The 22,224-nt window shown below is 37.5% G+C and overlaps 1 protein-coding gene across 2 annotated transcripts in view; it reads left to right on the top strand.

Annotated features, from left to right (window-relative positions):
* The window catches only part of AIR9 (Outer arm dynein light chain 1 protein), a 34,814-nt gene that overhangs the window by 7,211 nt on the left and 5,379 nt on the right, over nt 1-22,224 (top strand). For both annotated transcript variants that reach the window (XM_077387732.1, XM_077387733.1), the window contains exons 12-32: nt 47-161; nt 1,871-1,991; nt 2,146-2,321; nt 2,882-3,017; nt 7,102-7,202; nt 7,307-7,354; nt 8,132-8,316; nt 8,422-8,539; nt 13,438-13,565; nt 13,765-13,933; nt 16,552-16,670; nt 16,945-17,113; nt 17,382-17,466; nt 17,559-17,632; nt 17,804-17,923; nt 19,207-19,402; nt 19,498-19,619; nt 19,700-19,907; nt 20,167-20,240; nt 21,647-21,785; nt 21,873-22,054. In XM_077387732.1, the coding sequence (XP_077243847.1) occupies nt 47-161; nt 1,871-1,991; nt 2,146-2,321; nt 2,882-3,017; nt 7,102-7,202; nt 7,307-7,354; nt 8,132-8,316; nt 8,422-8,539; nt 13,438-13,565; nt 13,765-13,933; nt 16,552-16,670; nt 16,945-17,113; nt 17,382-17,466; nt 17,559-17,632; nt 17,804-17,923; nt 19,207-19,402; nt 19,498-19,619; nt 19,700-19,907; nt 20,167-20,240; nt 21,647-21,785; nt 21,873-22,054 (2,785 nt within the window). The remainder of the gene's footprint in view (nt 1-46; nt 162-1,870; nt 1,992-2,145; nt 2,322-2,881; nt 3,018-7,101; nt 7,203-7,306; nt 7,355-8,131; nt 8,317-8,421; nt 8,540-13,437; nt 13,566-13,764; nt 13,934-16,551; nt 16,671-16,944; nt 17,114-17,381; nt 17,467-17,558; nt 17,633-17,803; nt 17,924-19,206; nt 19,403-19,497; nt 19,620-19,699; nt 19,908-20,166; nt 20,241-21,646; nt 21,786-21,872; nt 22,055-22,224) is intronic.

Below are 22,224 nucleotides of genomic sequence, written 5' to 3'. Positions count from 1 at the left end.
CCTCCTGTGATGTTACATTTTTGCGATATTGTTGGTTGATGACCAGGTTTACTGGCCAAAGCATCAGGATATTGACAAATTTCTGAAGGTTGAGTGCACTCCAATATTGGGAGAGACTGAATATCCCTCTATATTTGCTGTTTCTTCACCTGTTTCTCCTGGTACGTCTTCCTAGTACTTGGCGATGTTGGAATAACTCATTTTGATCTCCTTAAAACTGAACTTCTTCCTTAAATTAATGAATGTTCTGCATGTATATGAGTTGTATTTGCTGTTTCTTCACCTGTTTTGCCTGGTATGTCTTCCTAATACTTGGCGATGTTCGAATTAGAATTACTCATTGCGATCTCCTTAAAACTGAATTTCTTCCTTAAATTAATGAATGTTCTGCATGTATATGAGTTAGAAATTTATGGGAGCACTATATGGTAGATCCCAGACAATGGAAATGCCTTTAGAGTTTAGATTGAACATTCATGCATCTTACTGCATAGGCAAAGTTTAAGTTCCAATTTCCTTCACCCTCCGATCTTGAGTGAGACTGAATATCCCTCTATATTTTCCATGTCTTCACCGGTTTCGCTTGTTATGAGCAAGGTTTTAAATTTCGACCGAAATCCGAGGTTTCGGTCGTTAACGAAATCGAAATTGGGTAAAGTCGAGAAGTTACTTTATTTCGACCGAAATTTCGTTTTCCTCAAATTTCGGTCCGAAACTTAAGGCATTTCATCCAAAAATCTGGATTTTTTGATATTATTTTGAAATTTCAGTTGTAAATTTCGATTTGGGAGAAAAAAATAGCCGTTTATGGGTTTCGTCTAATTTCGCCCGAAATTTCGGTTTCGGTGAGGACCGAAACGCATTCCGAAACTGAAATTTAAAACCTTGGTTATGAGCATACTTCCAAGCACTTCGAAGTGTTGTAGTAAGAATTATTCTCGTTGTAATATTTTTTAAGTCAATTGTTTCCTTCATTCAATGAAAGTTCTACATGTATATGAGTTCGATATTGATGGGACATTCGATGATAGATCCAAGACAATGCAAATGTATTCTGAGTGAACATGCATATGTCGTAATGTGTAGGCAAACTTGAAGTGCTATTTTTAATTTGAAATGGTCTCGAAGTGCTAATTTTTTATAAAAATTGCCTTTTCTAATAGCATTGTTATTAATTTGAGCTTCCCAACTTTTTGTTTTCTAACGAACCATTCAATTTTGGTGTTTTTGGGGTGTGTAGAAAATCCTTTAAAAAGAAGGAAATGTGAATGGAAGATCCAATAAAAAATTGACTAATTAACGGTACGGTGTGCATTTCGGTGAGGGATGGAAACAATAACATTTTTTGTCATTTCGTGTCCGTTTCAGTGGAAATTTAAGACCATGCTTATACCACAGAACTTGCTCACAAAGACAAGTCATATAGAGTCTAGTGTAGACGAACAAAATAAACTACATGTTGCCATGTTGCCACTTCACAATTACAGTTGTCAGGTTTTGTCAAGGTGTACTAACCCTGCTACAAAGTAATTGTGAAACTTTAAAGCTAACAATGAGAAGTCAGACATTGTTGCTAAGGTATAATGTTATAACAGAATAAAGAGGCAAAGAAAACAGAATAAAGAGGCAAAGAAGCATTCATTATAATAAATTTGTAGGTGCTATTTCTTCCTCTGTAATAAATATTTTCCAATCTCATTACATGAAACTCTTGTTTTTGTCTTCCGTGGCTACTTAGATAAGTATAATTGCTTCTTAATTCCATTTGCTTACTCAGGGTATGTTTGTAGAGACAGATGTCATATGATGCTTTGAGCCGTTGTCATGTATTTGTTAGCTTGTTCACTTCTGACTATGCTATCTTGACCAGGAACTGGATACCCCAAGGTTCTGAACCTGAGAGTGCATGGCGAACTTGTGGAAGGAAATGTTATCAAGGGCTTTGCTGAGGTTGCATGGTGTGGTGGGACACCTGGAAAAGGTGTGGCGAGGTGAGATTGTTTTTTACATTATGATTAAACTGGTTTCTTGGTTGGCAATTCCTCTTTTCAACTCTTTCATTGTGTTTTTTGGAAAACAAATTTTGGTATTATTGTTTAGCAAATGTAAATTGAAAATGATATTTTCTTTTTCATATTTTGACAGCTGGTTGAGACGAAGATGGAATGGTAGTCCTGTGGTAATAGTTGGCGCTGAGGATGAAGAGTATAGATTGACTATCGATGACATTGATTCAAGTTTAGTTTTCATGTACACTCCAGTAACAGAAGAAGGTGCTAAGGGAGAGCCTCAGTATGCAATGACTGATTTTGTGAAAGCAGGTGGGAGCAGCTTCAGAAATTTTGAATATGCTATATTTTTGTAATTGCTAAAATTTGAGAATTTCTAGCTTTTAGTTGAATGTGTGATCCTGTACTGTTGATGTGGGTAATATTTCCCAAGGAAGCAGGATTCTTCCCTGGGAGCCTTCAATTCCCGCTTTGATTCCCGTTTCGATTCCCGCTTTGGCAACCTTAAGCAGGATTCTTCCCTGGGAGCCTTCGATTCCCGCTTTCGATTCCCGCTCTGGCAACCTTATTATTTCTTTCATTTTGTTCACTACTGCTGTAGTTTTTTCTTGTCCTGTATCAGCTTAGTCAGTGATATTAAGGCAAATGAATTTTACATGTGGTTCGTCCCATTGTTATGTACTGATTAACCTGCACCATTTTGTTCACCATGAGGGAAAGAAGAAAGTAATGACCTACAATATTTTGTTTATTTAATATCTGCTTATTCTTAGTTACTTTTGAGGCCTTTAACTTATTCCCTATTTGTACTTGTTTACAATGATCATGGTACTAATGGAATTCTGTTGCCCTTTTGATTCCCTTGTTGCCAGCTTCTCCGTCAGTCAGTAACGTGAAGATTGTAGGGGATGCTGTTGAAGGAAATACCATAAAAGGCGTTGGGGATTATTTTGGAGGAAGAGAAGGCCCCAGCAAGTTTGAGTGGTTACGTGAGAATAAGGAAAATGGGTCTGTTTTTCTTTCATCTTTTCAGGCCTAGATACAGCGCCCCCCCCCCCCCCCCCCCCCCTCCTTTTTTTTTTTTGAATATATATATGAGTTAAGTGAGACGGCTTAAAATACAGTGGGCCCACATTGTTTGGGTGATCCAAACCATTCATTTGATAGGCCCTCACATTGATAGGGTGTGCCCAAAAAATCAGCTCCATTGGATGATCCCAACCATTCAAACTGTGGAGGCAAAAATGGACAGATTTGTGAAGGTTTTTACACGTCCATTTTTGCCTCCACAAATCGTAGGATTGGGATGATCCTATGGAGCTGATTTTTTGGGCACACCCTATCTATGTGAGGGCCCATCAAATGAACAGTTTGCATCACCGAAACAATGTGGGGCCCATTGTATTTTAAGGCGTCGGTGTAGCTAAGTTAGCTACACGTATGTGTAGCTACACTTTACTCTCCCTCTCTCTCTCTCTATATATATATATATATATATATATATATATATATATATATATATATATATATATATAAAGGAAAAGGATTGTAAGCTCGAGTGTACCAACCTTATGGTACGCTCGAGTGCCCAATCACATGTGTCCCAAATTTTTTTTGTGGTGATCCAAAGCATTCATTTGCAAGGCCCTATCATAGATAGGGCGTGTACCAAAAATCAGCTCCATTGAATCATCCTAACCCCTCCAGAGTGGAGGGCAAAAAAGGGCAGATTTGTGGACAAACAGTGTCTGTCCATTTTGACCTCCACAAATGGATGGGTTAGGATGATCCTATGGAGCTGATTTTTGGTACACACCCCATCTATATAAGGGCCTTTCAAATGAATGCTTTGGATCATCCTAAAAATGTGGGCCCACATGTGATTGGGCACTCGAGCGTACAATTCTTTTCCTCATATATATATATATATATATATATATATATATATATATATATATATATATATGTATGTACTATTGTTGCTTCTCATTTCCATGAGTTTTTGCGTACATCTATCACTTGAGTTGTCTACTTGCTAACTACTCGATGGAAGAGTTTTTTACCTCCTTTGTAAAATTGTAATTTTCTGATTTACAAATTATAAAAAAATTATCAATTTTCTTTTCCCAATGATATCTCGTGAACAGGATATCTGCTTTTTGGAAGTGATCTTTTGTTACAATAGGAATATATTATACACCTAAAGATCCTAAACTTCTTGTACCTAAAGAGGCTTAGGGGATTGCTTTCAAGTTATATGAAAGTGAGGTTTCAAATTTCTGTTTTGGTTTCAATCACCACGGAAATTGAAACTTTTTAGTTTCAGTTGGAAATATTGGTGATAATCCTGTAAAATCCCGGAAACATATGGAAGCATATGTGAATGATAGAATTTTAAGATGGAACTTCAAGAAAAATGCTAGAATAAGAACAAATACATACTTAGAAACCAACACATAAATAGGACAGCTATCCATGATGATTTAACAACATCGAATAGTGACATGCTTTGTTGTGCCTGTGTGGTAATTCAATGCATGCCATATTTCACATGTCGTATAAATATTTACGTAATACATACCCCACATTTCACGTGCAATTCTTTTAAATATAATTATGTAGCACAGACTGATATAGTATACCCCTAATACACGGTTTTGGTTATGGGATGTGTTTTTGGCATGCATTTCAATGGGGATGAAGACAGAAATATTTCGGTCATTTCATTTTGGTTTTGGTGGAAATTTAAAACAATGTATGAAAAATCTGACATTGGTTCTATTTGTTATCTATTTCAAGACAAATATACATGTAGAGGCTTATGGGATTGCTGTATTTTATACCAAATTCCTGCATTTCTGCGGTGTCTGGTAACCTGCCTCATAACCATAGTTCAAAATATCTATGATAGGGATACTTATCGTCTGATACGTATCCGCATCTGCGAGGTCCACTGTGATATGGACGCCTTGTATCATGGATTATAAAAATGTCACAATCATATCACCCTATACAATTGATATGCAAGGTGTATCGGCTTATACAACTGATATGGGGCTGTACTAGGTTCGTACCGTGCCATGTTCGGATGAATATGCCACTTCTTTTTTTTCTTTCAATTTTTCTGCCATTTTCAACGGCTTTTGCTTGATTTAAGACTGTATGACCAAAAATAACATAGATTGTTAGATTCAAGTATGAAAACAATATTTGCAACAATATTTGAGGAGATTTGGCTGTTACTTATGTGGATTTTATTGGTTTTTTTTTGTTTTTCCTATTTTTTAATAATATTTTATCTTTTAATGATAGATTTACATGTTTGTTTGGGACAAAGGCTTTGTTGAGTTGAGTTGAGTTGAGATAGATTTACATGTTTGATGCATTGTTTGAACTTTGAAGTAGGCTACATTTATCAAGTTATGCATGGTTTGTTTTTTCCCCTCATTTTTAGTATAAATCTTCCATTTCATTTAAAATATGTTGTTTGTAATTGTTATAGCGCTAGATCTACATATCATTAGCATGATCAATCTATGTGTCTATCTATGTGCGCGCATTTTAATGAAACTTTTTTTAAAAATATTTTTCATGAAATTTTAACATTTTAATAATTATCTTTCTTGTATGTTTCATAGTTTGGAAATTTTGGCCTGGATCTGTGTAGATTTAATCTTATTTAATTTACTTATTTATTTGTGGGACTTATAGTACTTATGCAGTTATGTCAGTGTTTTACCTATTTTTATTGTTTCTTTTCATGAAATTTTTCTAAAGGATTCATTAGCCGACCCCAACTAGTTTGGGACAAAGGCTTAGTTGAGTTGAGTTGAGTTTGATTGCTTCTTTAGTTAAAATAATTGTTTCTATACTTTTAGTTCAAACAGTAATGAAAAAATCCTGACAGAAAAATAGGAATACAGGCAGCAGATATGCTCGCCAACACAATGCAAATCTGATAATTCTTGCTAAAATTATCAAATTATAATTCTTAGTTGACGTTGAAAAATCATTAAAAAAAAAAGTAAAAAAAAAGTGCAGCCCAATGAACGAGGCTCCCGCCAATGCGGGGTCTGGGGAGGGCTAGATGTACGCAGCCTTACTCCTGCTTTGCAGAGAGACTGTTTCCGTGGCTCGAACCCATGACAACCAGGTCACAATGGAGCAACCTTACCGTTGCACCAAGGCTTGCCCTCTATTAAAAATAAAAATAAACGCAACAAAACAAATTGATCAAAACATTGCATATCACTTTGTTTTGGGGACCATGAGTATCTGGATCACCTGATCCACAAGCGTATCACTGATAAAACTGATGCGTATTATTGATATGGCATACACGGATCGTTTCAGCCTCTGACTGATACGCTGGCCAATGCCGCTGTTTTGAACCTTTTTTTGGTAGGTAGTCTGGCATTCAACCTTCGATCTCTAAGTCGAATAACAAAGCCTTAGAGCATTGGGCTAGAGGCTCAATCCGTAATTCTCGAAACTTCCTGGCTTCTACAGTTTTACTGCTTTTATGTCAGTCATTTTTCACAAATTACAAAGATCCACTTTCTATCTACATGTGGAAATCTTAGGGCATAGATATAGAAAAGGAATAGGTGCAGAGGTATGCTAAAGGAATGAAGTACACATGCATGAGGATGTAGGATGTGGTCTAACAGGCAAGAATATTGATAACTATTTTTTAGAAGTTGGTAATGACCATCTGTAACCACCTTTTTTTGCGCTTGACCTTATTTTAAGGCATGCTATTCTGTTTAATTAAATGGCAGGACGTCTGGTATTCGATTTAGAACTGTTAAAATCTGATGTTTACATGAGTTATGTCTTGGTGGATTAATGTGGTTTTCTTTTCTTGAAGGTTTAAACATTGACTAGTTAGAAAGGGGACCTTGTTTTAATCTTTTGTTGGAATCAGTACCTATTCATTTCTTGTGCTTTCTCAAGTGTATCTTTCCAAAATGACTCAGAATTTACCCATTCTGATAATTCTTATTTTTTCTTCGGAAAATGTCAAATGCAAATTTAATCCACTTATAGTCGCTTCTTCATTCAATGTTTTCTTTACGATTCCCTTTTGCAGCAATTATGAATTGCTTTCAACTGGTACTGCTGAATATACTTTGACTAAAGAGGATGTAGGAAAGTCCTTGGCTTTTGTTTACATACCTATCAATTTTGAGGGTATGTTCATCTCCTCCTGTTCCTTGCCAAACCATTTCTTAACAATTTTACTGTGCATCCACATGATGCATTATTATGGTGTGACCTTACTGTTTATTTTTCAGGGCAGGAAGGGGAATCTGCATCTGTTTTCACTGATGTTGTAAAGAAAGGTACTTTGAGCTAAATTATTGTATACAGTATTATGGGGCTGAACTTGGGTCTCCTATTTCTTCGAAAGATATTGAATACCGAATGGAATTTTACTTAATATGATTTGAGAATGTTTAGCAAGCTGATGATAGAATTAAATCTTGTTTTTGATCTTGTACGTTGGGGAAGTTGGCTTCTGTTCATGTAAGATAGGGCGGATTCTTAGCAACATTTCACATTCATCTCCATGAGCCTTAAGTCAAATATCGTTCTCGGGAATTTCTTGTGAAGTGAAAATCTCAGGACATATTAATTTTTTATTTTTCTTTCAGGTTTATTTTGGGAAAAATGATAAAAATAAAATTATTTAAAAATATGTAATTTAAGAAAAATATAAAAAAATATCATAAAAATGTAGTGATATTATCACAATATTTGTCACTGTAAATGATTAAAATGAAAATATCGCTATATTTAACATCTCGAGATTATTTTAGAATTTTGTCGTTTTATCAAAATGTCACGATAAAATCACAATATTTTTAAAATGCTGTGAGGTATTTGTTACATAGCATGAGAGTACTGTTATCATTATATGAAATATTTGTGCTTTTTAATTTTAGAATTGTTGGTTTCTGCTACTTGCCTACGAGTTTCTATGATTCTAGCATCCCTGAAAATTCAAAGAAGCCTATCAGATTTTTCATTTTAATGGTTTGTAATGGTTCGCCACCACTTTTATTTTATTTCTGTTTATGTTATTTATTGTTTCGGATTCGTTGTTATCCAAATTTCAGCTCCTCCCAAGGTAAAAAATCTGAAGATTATTGGGGATCTGAGGGAAGGCAATAAACTGACTGTAACTGCTACCGTCACTGGTGGAACTGAAGGATCTAGTAGAGTTCAGTGGTTTAAAACGAGTGGTTCTAACTTGGAGGCTGAGAATGGTCTTGAAGCCGTAAGCACATCCAAAATTGCAAAGGTTAGGAAGACTCCTTTCTACTTTTATTTTGAGTATATTTATTTGCGAAAGTATGTTTTTTTAAATGAATATTCTCAAACTGATTGACAATTAACCTTTGTACAGACTTTCCGCACCCCCCTAGGTGCTGTTGGCTACTACATAGTGGCAAAGTTTACTCCAATGGCTCCAGATGGTGAATCTGGTGACCCAGCATATGTTATTTCTGAGAAAGCAGTTGAAAGTAAGTAAAATAATATTTGGTTTTGTTATATTGGGCTACCCATGTTCCCTATGCTAGAAGGTCCGAAACATCAGTTTCGTATAGTTGTCAACCCGTGACTCGACTCGTGACTCGATTTCTTAATTTTATGACTCGTGACTCGTAAGAGTTTTTGACAAGAACAGAAATTTAGTTGAAAGAAATATTTATATATCAAAAGATGAAGCATCTAAAAAAAAAATATAACCCAATACCACATAGATAAAGCACTAAGCCAAAAATATCTATAATATATACTAAGCAAGTAATTTTTCAAATGTCAGTCACCTTTTCCAAGAAATTTTTTTTTTTCTGAAAAAATTTTCAGGAAAAGTTTTTCCTAAAAAGTATTTTCCCCTAAACCATGCTTTGAACTTTTGATGGGGTGGGGCCCATATTCTATACCCAAGAATAGCATGGGTAGGGTCCACTATTTTACACTTGATCCGGTGAGCTCACCAACTCTATCCAAAGTCCAAACCCATGCATATATCGTGGGACCAACTATTTTACACCTCATGCTATGATGGGTTGGGGGCCAATATTTAATGACCATGCCTAGGGGGCCCAGCATTTTATCCCTAATGTTATTGACGAGGTGGGGTCCACCATCCCTACCCCAAACTATGCATTTGACTGGAGCGCACCATTTTACATCTCATGATTTGATGGAGTGGGGCCCACCATTTTACACCCATGCATAGCATGTGATTGAATACTAGTAATTAACTATATGCTTGTAACTTGCATGGACCAAAATGATTAAGTTTTAAGTTCCAACTTCCAAGTTTTCAACCATCAAAACAAGAAAGCCCAGGCCCAACGACTCGATTCGACTTGTAAGAGTCTAATTTTTTCGAGTCGACTCGCAGCGACTCGTAAGAGTCACCAGACGACTCGTAAGAGTCACCAGACGACTCGTAAGAGTTGAGTCACACATACGACTTGCCTTGAAAACCGAGTGACTTGAGTCGACTTGAGAGTTGACTCGGACGACTCCTAAGAGTTTGACAACTAATATCTATCAAGGAGCCTTGAAGAAAATCACCATGAATGGTCATAGTGGTTATTTGTTTATGTTATTGTTCTGTTTCTCTCTTCAAGAGAAAATATTAAAATAGTTACATGCAAATGTTCATGATAGTACTATTAAACCAAGTCCCATAACATCATTGGAAAGATTGTCTGAAAAATAGTTACAAGCAAATGTTCATGATAGTACTATTAAACTAAGTCTCATAACATCATTCGAAAGATTGTCTGATAAATAGTTACATGCAAAGAGGCTGACAGAATATGCTTTTCAACAATTTAAGGCTTATTTTTTCTTTTCATTTTTCGGATGGTAATGCACACACATGTATGATAGTATGTATGTAATTTTACACACGCAGACACACATGTTTCTATTATTTACTCAGGTTCTGCATTTACTTCAGTGATTTAAATTTCTCTTTTCCCCACCCAAGTGACAAACTTTTTCCTGCGTATAGTAATTCCTGCAATCTTCATGTTCTCCAAACCTATCCAATTTGATTGACCATTCAGTTAATTCAGACTCGTTTTTTTTACTGAACTGTTAGAAAAGTCTTAAGTCCTCATTTTCAAGCATGGATACTGCTGGAACCTCTTGAGAGACAGAAGCATGGGCCTACTTATTTACTGAATTACTTCCTATGTTTCAGTACTTGCATATGTTCCCTGGTATGAAATGACTATGATGTTGGATATACTCCAGGTTTGGGTTGGGGCCATGTAAATTCATACTGTACTGGTTACTCTAGGAATTTGGTTCATTGACATCTTGAACCGGTTGCAAGCTTATTTGATGTTTTAAACTAATTTCATGGTTTGTTTACCGGAGTGGTAAATGCATTAGTCACTTGAGATTGGAGCCCTTTTTTGCCTGTACAACTTTTCCAACCTGTTGCTCTCCATCGCAGCTGTCATCTTTGGCCTGCAATCTGCAGATTCATTTGTTGCTTTACAGATATAGAAAGTGCATGAAAGAAAATTCATCTGCTTCTCATTTTATTAATCATTTTTGTGGGTATATATTTGGCATCCATGAAACTTGTGTCTCCGTGTGCGTAACAACTTATTCTTAGTTGAATGCTGCAAAGTATTTGATACAGATTAGGGCTCTGCCATACTGTTCAAGGGCGTCAATCATCCTCTGATTCCTCTTCTTGCCTCTCTGGCTCTTCCTCAAATTCTGATGGTTTTTTCTACTCACCTCCTGCCACGCTTCATTCTGCCATGCTTCATTCTTGTGGGCTGGGTCTCCTTTTGTTTGGCCATCTTCTTCTGTTCTTGGGGCTTGTCCATGAGAGTTGTTTTTGAGACACCATTCATTTTCAGGTGAATAATCATCAACTTCTTCGTTGTGGGTAGGATCGACCTCAAGATTCTCAAGAGTTGAAGAAGTAAGAGGGGGGCCTTCATAAAGAATTTCATGAGTCTCTGGCTGAGTTTCTTTGTATTCCATCAATTCATGAGTTTCTAGGATACTGAAATTATTTCGTAGGGGTACCTCTTCTGTGATTTTTTCCTGCCTTGTCTGGGCTGACTCTTTTTTTTTTCCTTTGTGAGGAACCTTTTGCACTGGAATAGAGCTATGTATCCTTGCAAATCATCTTTTCTCTTTGGAATCCACTCTTGGCCTTTGTGAATCATCATTTGCATATGTAAGCATGCAAAATTAGTTTTATTGGGTTAGATAACAAATAACTTACCTCTGTGAGATTGGGGAAGGAATAATAGTTAGAAAAACAGATCACAACAAAGACTACCCTGCCTTCAGCGTAACGTGTAATGCACTTGAGTTTGTAGTTCTTAGCCTTTCATATTAACATTGAATTTCAATTCCAAAAATTATGCTTCAGTCTTATACTATCCATTCCCGAAGCATGCTTAAAATCTTTGTAGAACCTAAGACCCATTTTTAAAAATAATTCCGTTTCCATTTTCCGTTCACAGGCTCATTTCTCGCTCGCTCCCTCCCTCCCTCCCTCACGCACGAACGCACCCGATACGGATCTAGGGTAAGAACCTCCTAAGCACAGCTGACGGGCATGTCTATCTGCGTTTGCAGTATAATGCTTCCTCCTCTTACATGGAGGAACCATTAAAGTCTTGACAGCTGCATTTTTTTTCCTTTCAGCAGTCTCACAGACAGCAACGTCGGTGCCTTCTAACTCCCCCTTCTTCCCCCTGCTTATCCTTGCCGTGTCGGCCACCACATTTGTGTGGAATCTGTCCAGCTGTCCCTTTTAGATACATGAACTTCTCCTTGATTGCTCTCCGCAAAACTCCCCTTTTCCTCCCATGGCCTTCTGTAATGCAAGCGTCAGACGTGTTGCCTAAACTGTTCTAAGTGTTCTTGAGATCACTTGAAGCCTCCTATGCAAATCAATTACACTGATGGAATATGTTACTAACGACTGATTATATGTTGAAAAGGGGAACCAATCCCCTTCCCAAGGAAACCAAGGGAAGCAATTTTATTTATTTTCTCCGTTTCAGAATTATGAATTTTCCAAAATTTACCTACATTTGGTGCAATAAAACTGGTTTTGGGACTGTTTCAGCAATAAGGGACTGTTAGGCTGGAAATACGTAATGTGGGATAATTGTCACAGGTGTGGAAGAACCATATGCATTACAGTATATGGGTGTTAAAATCTGGTTTGAAGTTCTTGGCAGAAATAAGGATTATAGGACTGATTTTGGGATTGTTGGTGTTGAAACAGTCCAAGAAGGTTGGTCGGCCGGGTTGACAGTCAACAAGGGTTGTTTAGGAAAGGGTAGCGTGGTCGAGGATGGAAAGATGGGCTGCGTGGGTGTAGTAAGGGTTGCGGGTGAGCGAGTAAAGGGTTAATGGGGTCTAGCCGCTGTATTAGGTATGTAAGGGTTGGGAAAAGAGGTTTGCACAAGTTTCTACCGTGGAAAGATGGGCTGTCTTGGGTGTAGTAAGGGTTGCGGGTGAGGGAGTAAAGGGTTAATGGGGTCTACCGACTGTATTAGGTATGTAGGAGTTGGGAAAAGAGGTTTGCACAGGTTTCTGCGGCTGCATTAGGTACGTAGGAGTTGGGAAAAGAGGTTTGCACAGGTTTCTAGACAGCATGCTTTGTAGGTTTCAGATTTGCAGGTTGCAAGTAGGAGAAATTTTTTTTAAGAGAGAGAACACTTACCCCTTAGGGGTTCTCTCGAGCAAGGGTTCATCCAAGTTTTGGAGCAAATTCTTCAATCTTCTATTTCATTCTTCAGAAGAGGCCAATGACCTTACGTTTACAGACTAAAGGAAGCTACTACTTCTAATAAAACTTGGATTCCTAATCCTATTATTATGTCTTAAATAAAAGAACCGCCTACTTCTAATAATACTTGGACTCCTAATCATATTATAAATTAAATAAAAACTTAGCACAAATTAAAACTCTTAATTGAGACTTCTATTTTTAGTAACCCACACTTACTATTTTTTTTTAGTAAAATCTACAAATTACTGTATTTAGTAAACCTGGACTTACTAATTTTAATAAATATGAATTTATAATATTTATTAAAGACAAACTTACTGTATCTAATAAGTTTGATAAGAACACCCTAAAGGTACTCTAATGCTCCCCCTTAATTGATTGTGGCACCCCATCTATAACATATACTTACAATTAAAATATAAGCCCTAGGATGGTCCCTTTCACTTACTCCGGCATACTTTACCCTTTAGGGTATTGCAACATCACGTTATAACATCTACTATCTTGCAAGATTATTTTCTTTGGAACTTTTCCATGCAATTACACAACTTCTGTTCTGTTTATCTCTTGGAAATGTTGTCGCTGCTTACCCTATTTATTTTGCTTCTGATTTTGCAGCTCTTCCTCCGAGCCTGATTTTCTTGTCTGTCACTGGTGATTATTTTGAGGGAGAAATATTGACAGCGTCGTATGGATATATAGGTGGTCATGAAGGACAAAGTCTCTACAATTGGTATCTTCACGAGGTATTGATTTTATTTGGTATCTTTTGCCTTGCCTACTGGTTGAGGAATTGCTACCTATAAAAGAAATTGCTTCATGTCTGTTCGAAAATCTTAACTGCAAAATCCCTCCCTACACTTTTATTAACCCTGAAAATAAAAAAAATGAAAAACTTTTTAACGCTGGCTGTTTTTTTGATTATGAGACATTTGTGTTGTGCAGATTGAAACTGACACAGGTGCTTTAATACCTGAAGCATCGGGGCTTCTTCAATATCGCATAACAAAGGATGCAATCGGCAAGCTTGTTTCTTTTAAATGTACTCCTGTCCGTAATGATGGGAGTGTGGGTGAACCAAGAATTTGCTTGGGAAAGGAGCGGGTTCAGCCAGGCGAGTACATTTCCTTTGTGGTTAGGATATTGCAGCTGGAACTTGATTGATAGGGTTTTAACATTTCCTCAAAGACACGGCATAAGCCAGGTCTATCAGACCCAAGATTTTGATTGTGTGGCCACTTGACTAATGAGTTTAAATGTAAAAAGAACAAAACATAGAAGATAGAAGACTTGATATGACTATGGAAGAAGATTGAATGTTGCTGGACAATGCGCACGTCTAGGGGGAAAAACCTCAATGATATTACTTCAATTGATCATAGAAGAATGCATTTCGTTTACAATTTACAATTTCCACTCTTTATTATCTCGCCTAGTACTCCAAGATACTAGTAAGCTCCTGCTCTACTTCCTAGAAACTTTGTACCCAAATCATAATAGATAACTCATAGAAACTCTCTACCAAAATCATAATAGATAACCTGAAACCAACTACAATATCCACCCCATGAGTGAAACCAAATCTACATGACACCTATCTCCTTACGTGGCTTAACACTCCCACCCCATGGAATTCACCTTGTCCCCACGGTCTGAAGTAAGGGAACCGAGAAGAGATAGATTGCCAATCTTCCCATGAAACATCTGCAAAAGAATTGGACTATTGCACCAAAAAATGTGTCACTGCCCTATTGTTGTGATTAATGAGCTGGCAGTTTAGAATAGCCAGAAGCTCTAGGTCAAGTTGTCCGTTATCATCCCACTTTGGGTAGTTGTGTCTGTGGTACCACTTGTTGTCCAACCTTCCTCTTTAGGAGAGCAATATGAATATAGGGTGGGTGCAATGTTTTCTAGTACATGGTAGTGGCCAAAATATCACGGAGCTAGCTTGAGATCACGCTGGAGGGAAACGATAGCCTGTTTGTAGGGTTGTAACCTCAGGAATACCTAGTCATTGACCTGGAACTCGCGTTCGCTACGATGCAAATCAGCAAATCTTTTCATTCGCTGCTGAGCCTGTTGCAAGTTCTCTCTTAACAATCAAATGACGGCCTCTTGATCTCGAAGCTGCTGGTCTACCACTGCAATACTAGAATCACCAAAACTGTATGAAACATGAGATGGAGGGAGGGGGTTGCCCATCCAAAGCTTCATAAGGTGTCATTTTGGATGAAGAATGGTTGGTACTTGGTAGTATTATACAACCACTCCGCCAAGGAAATCCACTTAATCCATTGTTTAGGTCGATCTCCCGTCATATACTGTTGGCAACGAATGACAATCTCGATCTCCCGTTATACGAGGAACTCATTCCTTGCAATTGAAACAATTCCCTCAAAAACAAACTTGTGAATACCACATCATGATCACTAACAATAGTTGAGGGCATACCATGCAACTTGTAGATGTTGTTGAAGAAGCATTGGGTGAGGTCCTTAATGCCTATGTTGCATGGATTCGGATTCGTGTGTCGGGTTCGAAGTGTCGGATTCGGCAAACCCCAAAAAGTAGGATTCGGATTCGGTAATTTCTACATAAAATAAAATTTTAAAATTAAAAATATGGAGGGTTGAGGTGTTAGAGTTTTTATTAAGAGAGTCGAAGAAGGAGGAGGAAGGGGGTCGAGGCGCTAGGGTTTTTATTAAAAGAGTATGGCTTGTGCTTTCATATAAATAAAGTTAAGAAGAAAACACACTTAAAGGGGAAATATATCGGATTCGCTTGAAAAAAGAGGATTCGTGCGGGACACGGCTACGACAAGAATCCAGGTGTGTCCCACGTGAATCCAAGTCCGATTCGGGCGCGGAGACGTGTCGACACGGATTCGGCATAGGGGGCAAAGAATCCATGCAACCCAGGTTATAGGGGTGTGAAAGTGGCAAGAAATGAGCAGACTTGGTTAGTCGATCGACCCAATTCATAATAGGAAGCTCCTACTCCACTTCCTAGAAACACTACCCAATTCATAATAGATAAGCTGAAACCAACTAATAGATAACCTGAAACCAACTACAATAGCCATCCTATGTGTAAAAACAAATCCACACGGCACCTATCTCCTTACATGGCTTAACAAAGCATAGAAATGATACATGAAGTACTTCAAAATTTAGTTATTGGGTTCTTGTCAGGACCCAAGTTCTTGTCAGGACCCAAGTTTTTGAAGTGTGGCCTAAACCTGTTCAAACTATGAATCCTATATTTAGGGTCATTTTCTTTTCATGTTTTTCCCTTTAATTTTTTGTTGTTGTTGTTGTCCAGAGTAGACACTCCCTGTATAAATGTATCAGACATTCCCTACAAATGCCTCAGACATTCCCGATGTACCTTGGCACACACATTTTGGTGGACATTATAGAGAGCAGTGCTATTTTACTTCTAAAGGATGATTGTCAGGCCTTGTTTTTATGTTTTTAAACCTGTTCAAACTATGCATCCTATATTTAGGGTCATTTTCTTTTCATGTTTTTCCCTTTCATTTTTGTTGTTGTTGTCCACAGTCCCACACACCCCGCATAAATGCATCAGACATTCCCAACAAATGCCTCAGAGTCTCAGACATTCGTGATGTACTTTCATGTTCATTTTGGTGGACATTGTAGAGAGCAATGGAATTTTACTTCTAAATGATGATTGATGCATTTCTTTTGTGGCATGCAACTCAACAAACAGGAAGTCCAAGAGTGCTTTCGCTGCAGATCATAGGGAAAGGAATTGAAGGGTCTACGCTGCACGTCGACAAGAAGTATTGGGGTGGGGAAGAGGGAGATTCAGTTTTCCGATGGTTTTTGGTGAGTTGTTTTTTTTTGTGTGTGTGTGCAGATATGCAATGTTTCTCTTGTAATTGTTTTGTAAGATGGCGATTGAAGCTCGGTTCTGTGTGTTATAGTTGCTCATGTAGTATCCAGGGACTACCAGTTGATCACTGTAGCATTTAATTTTTGTTGAATATATGAAGCTCACGGGATTTCTTTATCTCTTTCGTGTGAAAAAGTGTTTCTATATTGTAATGCAGTTGGTTGATATTTAATTCCTGTATTGGTAAATGGCACAATATGTTTACAGTCTAGGCCTGATGGAACACAAAGTGAAATCAAAGGTGCAACAAGTTCATCCTATACCATATCGAAGGATGATATTGGTGGCTTGATTTCTGTTTCATGTGAGCCTGTTAGAAGTGACTGGGCTCGTGGTCCTACTGCTCTTTCTGAACAAATTGGACACATTGTACCTGGTAAGAAGTTTATGTCCACCTGTGTAATTTATGGACTGTTACCATCTGTATATATGCTGCGGATACATATGGTTATTAGCAACCTCTTCATATCCTATGATTGTTTATTGTTTGTTTGTTTCCAAAAACATTTAAATTTAATAACAATAACAACAACAGAAACAGCAGCAGCAGCAGCAGCAGCAGCAACAACAACAACAATAATAATAATAAAAGTAACAATAATAATAATCATAATAGTTTTCTTTCCATGCGGTGGATGCTGCAGGCCCACCAACTTGTTACTCTCTTGAGTTTCTTGGATCGATGATGGAAGGACAGCGTCTCAGCTTCATTGCCAAATACAGTGGAGGGTGAGATTGCGCTTCTCCCTTCTGCATCGTGTTTCATCTTAACTTTACTCTGTGCTGTACATGAACCTGAAATTCGGTTTCTTTATGTTTAGTGAGAGAGGAAATTGCACCCATGAATGGTTTAGGATGAAAAGCAATGGTTTGAAGGACAAGCTCAGTGGTGATGGTGAGTTTTCATGTATTCCTTGATGATACTTGTGCGTTTTGCAATATCTGTAGTGAAGTATTAACAATTGTAAGGTCAAATTTAAAAAAAAACTGCAAGGTTAAGTTGCCATTCAAAAAAAAAAAAAAAAAACCTTTAAGGTTAAGTTATCGAAAGTATTCTTTTTCACAGATTTTCTGGATTTGACTTTGGAGGATGTCGATAGAGTTATTGAGCTTGTCTACACACCCATACGCGGAGATGGACAAAGAGGGGGTCCAAAGAGCATTGTCTCAGATGTTATTGCTCCAGGTAAGTGGTGGTTTTCTTATCGAAAATGTTACATCTACAAGGGGCTAATGAGCATTATGTTCTTAATGCTCTAAAAACTCACTGCCTTTTCTCATCTTTTATTTTTCTAGTTGTTGTGTCAATAATCACGAGAATCGAAATTGGCAGTCATTAGCATGACAGCACCTATAGTTATATGGCAGCTCGTAACTGAGCAGTAAATGAAAGAATAGGAGGCAAATTCCTAAAAAAATGGGCTCATAAATTTCATTGCACCTTCATGGACAACTTGGTAATCATTAGTGCATCTTCATGAGAAATAATGTGACTAATTTATGTTCAGTAACTAATAATTAGAACTGGATGGTCATTCTTATCTCTCCCAATCCAGTTTGGAATGAGTGCACCGAGCATGTAGAGGTGGCACTTTCACTTTGTCAGAAGAAATGTCACATCAAAGAGTTACATACTTGTATACCTGTCTGTATTTATTAATATATCGATATAAATTTATTTATTTATTCATTCATATATGTATATATATATTAATATATTTATTTATTTATTTATTCATATATTCGAGCATCAGGCTTCACCACTACTGCCTGCTCTCTCCTTCATCAGCACTTCCCAGTCCACAACAGACCTGATCTTCTCTTGATCCATCTGAATCACACCCTTGCCAATCCAATTGAGGGTATTTTAATCATTCTATAATTTATATTGGTTTTCATATTATGTCAGATTTCTGTAATTTTCACATATTTGTGATGAATTGAGGGTAGACTCTATATTCCTAAGAGCTCATCGGTAACTCCCACATTAGCGATCCAGTTGTACAGAGAACTCAAGGGATGGGATTAAGATCAGCAAACTGGTAAGTAGGACTAAGTGCTGTATGATTGTGCCTGGCACATCATGGCTGTCTCTTCCTAGCTCCTGCAATGGAGGATGTCATTAAGCCATTTTCATTATGACGACAGTGGCAGATCAGTAGAACTGAATTCCAATTGGTGTCCAAAGCAGGAGGTTGTTTTTAGAGAAGCATAGGACATAGTAAAATTGAAAAGAATGAAATTGTTGTTTCGGCCACATAAAGCATATAGATTCTTTTGAGCATGATCATCTATAAAAGATTAAGATAAATGGAAGACTTTCCTACGTATCAATTTTTTATGTTGTGTGTTATTTAATGTTTGGGAAATATTTATCATTCCCTGTATCTCCTTTTCTCAGGATGACTATTCTATTACCTTTTCATCATAACTAATCTCTTCCATCTCTTGTACTGTTTTCTGCAACAGCGGATCCGATGGGTGTTGAACTCATAATCCCAGACTGCTGTGAAGACAAGGAAGTGGTACCTCAGAAGTCGTATTATGGGGGGCAAGAAGGTAATGGAGCATATACTTGGTACAAAAGTAAGAGGAAGTTACAGGAATCTGATTTGATGAATGTATCTGTTGCCTTTGAAGACGTCCTTATTGTTGCAACAAATTTGTAAGTTTCATGCTATCCTAGGGCACACTGTATTCTGTCAATATGTTTTGTTGCGCAAATTATCATTTCAACCGGATGATTTATTACTGAGACAGAACTTATAAGCCATTGCTGGAAGATGTTGGAGCTTATTTAGCCTTGCATTGGGTGCCCACTCGTGCTGATGGGAAACATGGGGAACCAATGACAGCAATTAGCAACCATCCAGTCATGCCAGGTATGTTTTAAGTTAATTGTTATTTCTCTAATTTATGTATATTCTTGTTCATTACTTATTACTGAATTTTTGTGAGGCAGCTCATCCAGTAGTTTCCAATGTTCAAATTAAGGAGCTGTCTTCTGGTATATACTCCGGAGAAGGCGAGTATTATGGTGGGCATGAGGGATCGAGCCTTTTCAGCTGGTACAGGGAAAATAATGAAGGTGCCATTAGTCTAATTGATGGTGCTAACTCTGCAACCTATGAGGTTACAGATTCAGACTACAGTTGCCGTTTATTGTTTGGGTAACTATTCTGACTCACTATCTTGTACTATCTGTTTGGAGGATATTGGCTGGAAGCTCTAGTTGGAAACATAACCTCAATACGAAAAATCACTGTCTGATATTTGGTTAATTCACCACTTGAAATATCCATATTTTTAAACCACAGTCACAATGTTACTTATTCTTGGTAGCTACAATGAAGTCATTGTTAAGAAGCCCGTTTGCTATCATAGTCACAATTATCTCTGTCGAATAACTTGTTAAAATGTTACTTGCAGTTACACACCTGTTCGCTCAGATTCAGTTGTTGGGGAACTCAGATTGTCCGAGCCTACTAATATTATTCTTCCAGGTAAATTTAAACCTTTAATTTACAAAACCTCAACTCCTGAAAAATGTCTGTTGTTGGATTTGGAAATACCTTTGGTACCTATTCTCATTTCGGTTATCAATATCACTTATTAAAAAGTTTTAAATTCTGAATTTTGTTTGGGAGGTACTTTTCACTCACTTATTCTTTGTCGCTTCAGTGAATAGCTTGGCTGCAAGGGTATTTAGAAGTTAGAACTACAATCACACGGTTCTGTTCAACACTTCAACTGATTCACTATTTGGTGTGCATTGAGCCATTGACCTCTTCCATAGCAAGTATTCCCTAATACCCACAAATGGTGAACTAGTGTAGAGAACTGAGTATCCAGAGTCCAGTTTAGGTCCTTCCTCTCTTAATTTTACTAGGATTAGGAAGGTAGCAAAGCGCTAGCTGCAAAATGCAAAATCACTTCAGATGATTGTGAGCCAGGTGGCTAGCTCTTCCATTGTAAAGACAGATTTGCTTCTGTACTTTATGTCCTGGTGCCCAGTTCAAGCTCCATATCATTTATCAAATAATTTATGGAAAAATAAATTGTAGTCTAAAGGTTTTTCTCAATAAAATAAAAGACACTTTTCTGTTGAAGATTTCTGTCCTAGAACTCTAGAACCATCTGGGCATTAGCGATTCTTAACTTCCCCTTTACCCAGTTATTGTTGTTTCTTTTTTCATCAGGAACCAGTATATCGATGTAATGTTGCTTGTCTTTAAAATTTTCCAAGATACATGCCTTTTATGTTAATTTCTCTCAACCTCCTCCTAACAACATATTCTTACTGCTTTTAGTTGCTAGTAATATGAAAGAACGGGCAAACTCTACCACCCTGACTCACAACTTAATAGACACTGCCTTTCTTTCACCCTTTCTGTTCTCTTTCATGCTCACCACCAAACATCTCAATTCCGCCTTAATGTGGAGATGCTTTTCACATCTTCCCATTGTAGCCTTTGGAGCCTTGACACTTGTTTCAGATAATCCACATCAATGGTAAGATCAATGTGGTGGCAGGACTGCTTTGTTGGGATAAGTCATAGGTTAGAGTTGACATAGGTATGTACTTTTTTGGGTACCCTTAAATGTAGTTACCTCCACAGAAGGCTCTCCTTATTATACAGTCGTTTTCTTCCAATTTTTGGCTGTTGCAGATGTGCTTTGGACATTTTAAAAACTGATGAAGTGTTCCATTGATGTTCAAAATATGGATTACTTCTATATTTCCACATGCATGGATCTTTTCAGTTGTTTTGCATTCAAGTACTATGCTCCCTTGTTATGGCCCACTATACTTGTTTTAGATATTGATTAAAAGACACTAGTAGTTCTATAAATGTGTTATATTAGTCTTCACATATGCCAATCACAAAGGCTGTACATCATCCTTCAGAGCTTCCAAAGATTGAGATGCTCACTCTCACTGGAAAGGCAGTAGAAGGTGAAATCCTCACAGCAGTAGAAGTGATACCGAAGAATGAAATTCAGCAACGTGTTTGGGACAAGTACAAGAAAGCAATCAGATACCAATGGTATACGTCTAGCCATCCTTGTTTAACAGTGATCCTATTGTTTCTTGTCGTTCCTTCCTAAATGTGATACTAGTAGCTGTGGTGCAGGTTTTCTTCATCGGGAATTGGGGAGAATCCGTCCTTTGAACCATTGCATTCGCAGCGTTCCGGCTCATATAAGGTGCGTTTGGAGGATATAAGTCGATGCCTGAGATGTGACTGCATTGTTACAGATGTGTTTGGAAGGTCGAGTGAGCCATCATCAGCAATAACTGCTTCCATTTTGCCAGGTATTTTCCCCCTTGATTAATTGAACTGTACTACATTTCATCTTTCTATTTATCTTTTGTGCCATTGAGCTCTCACAAATATGTACAATGTTGTTTTGAAACCCCACCCCTGGTTACTCATATTTAGAACAAAATGCTGTCTGCTGCATTCATGCCGCATAAGTGACCCG

The sequence above is a fragment of the Tasmannia lanceolata genome, unplaced genomic scaffold, assembly GCF_043159265.1.
Source record: "Tasmannia lanceolata isolate RefF3 unplaced genomic scaffold, GAP_Taslan_0.1 ptg000008l, whole genome shotgun sequence".
Classification (NCBI taxonomy): Eukaryota; Viridiplantae; Streptophyta; class Magnoliopsida; order Canellales; family Winteraceae; genus Tasmannia; species Tasmannia lanceolata.
This window is presented reverse-complemented; position numbering and strand designations above follow the sequence as displayed.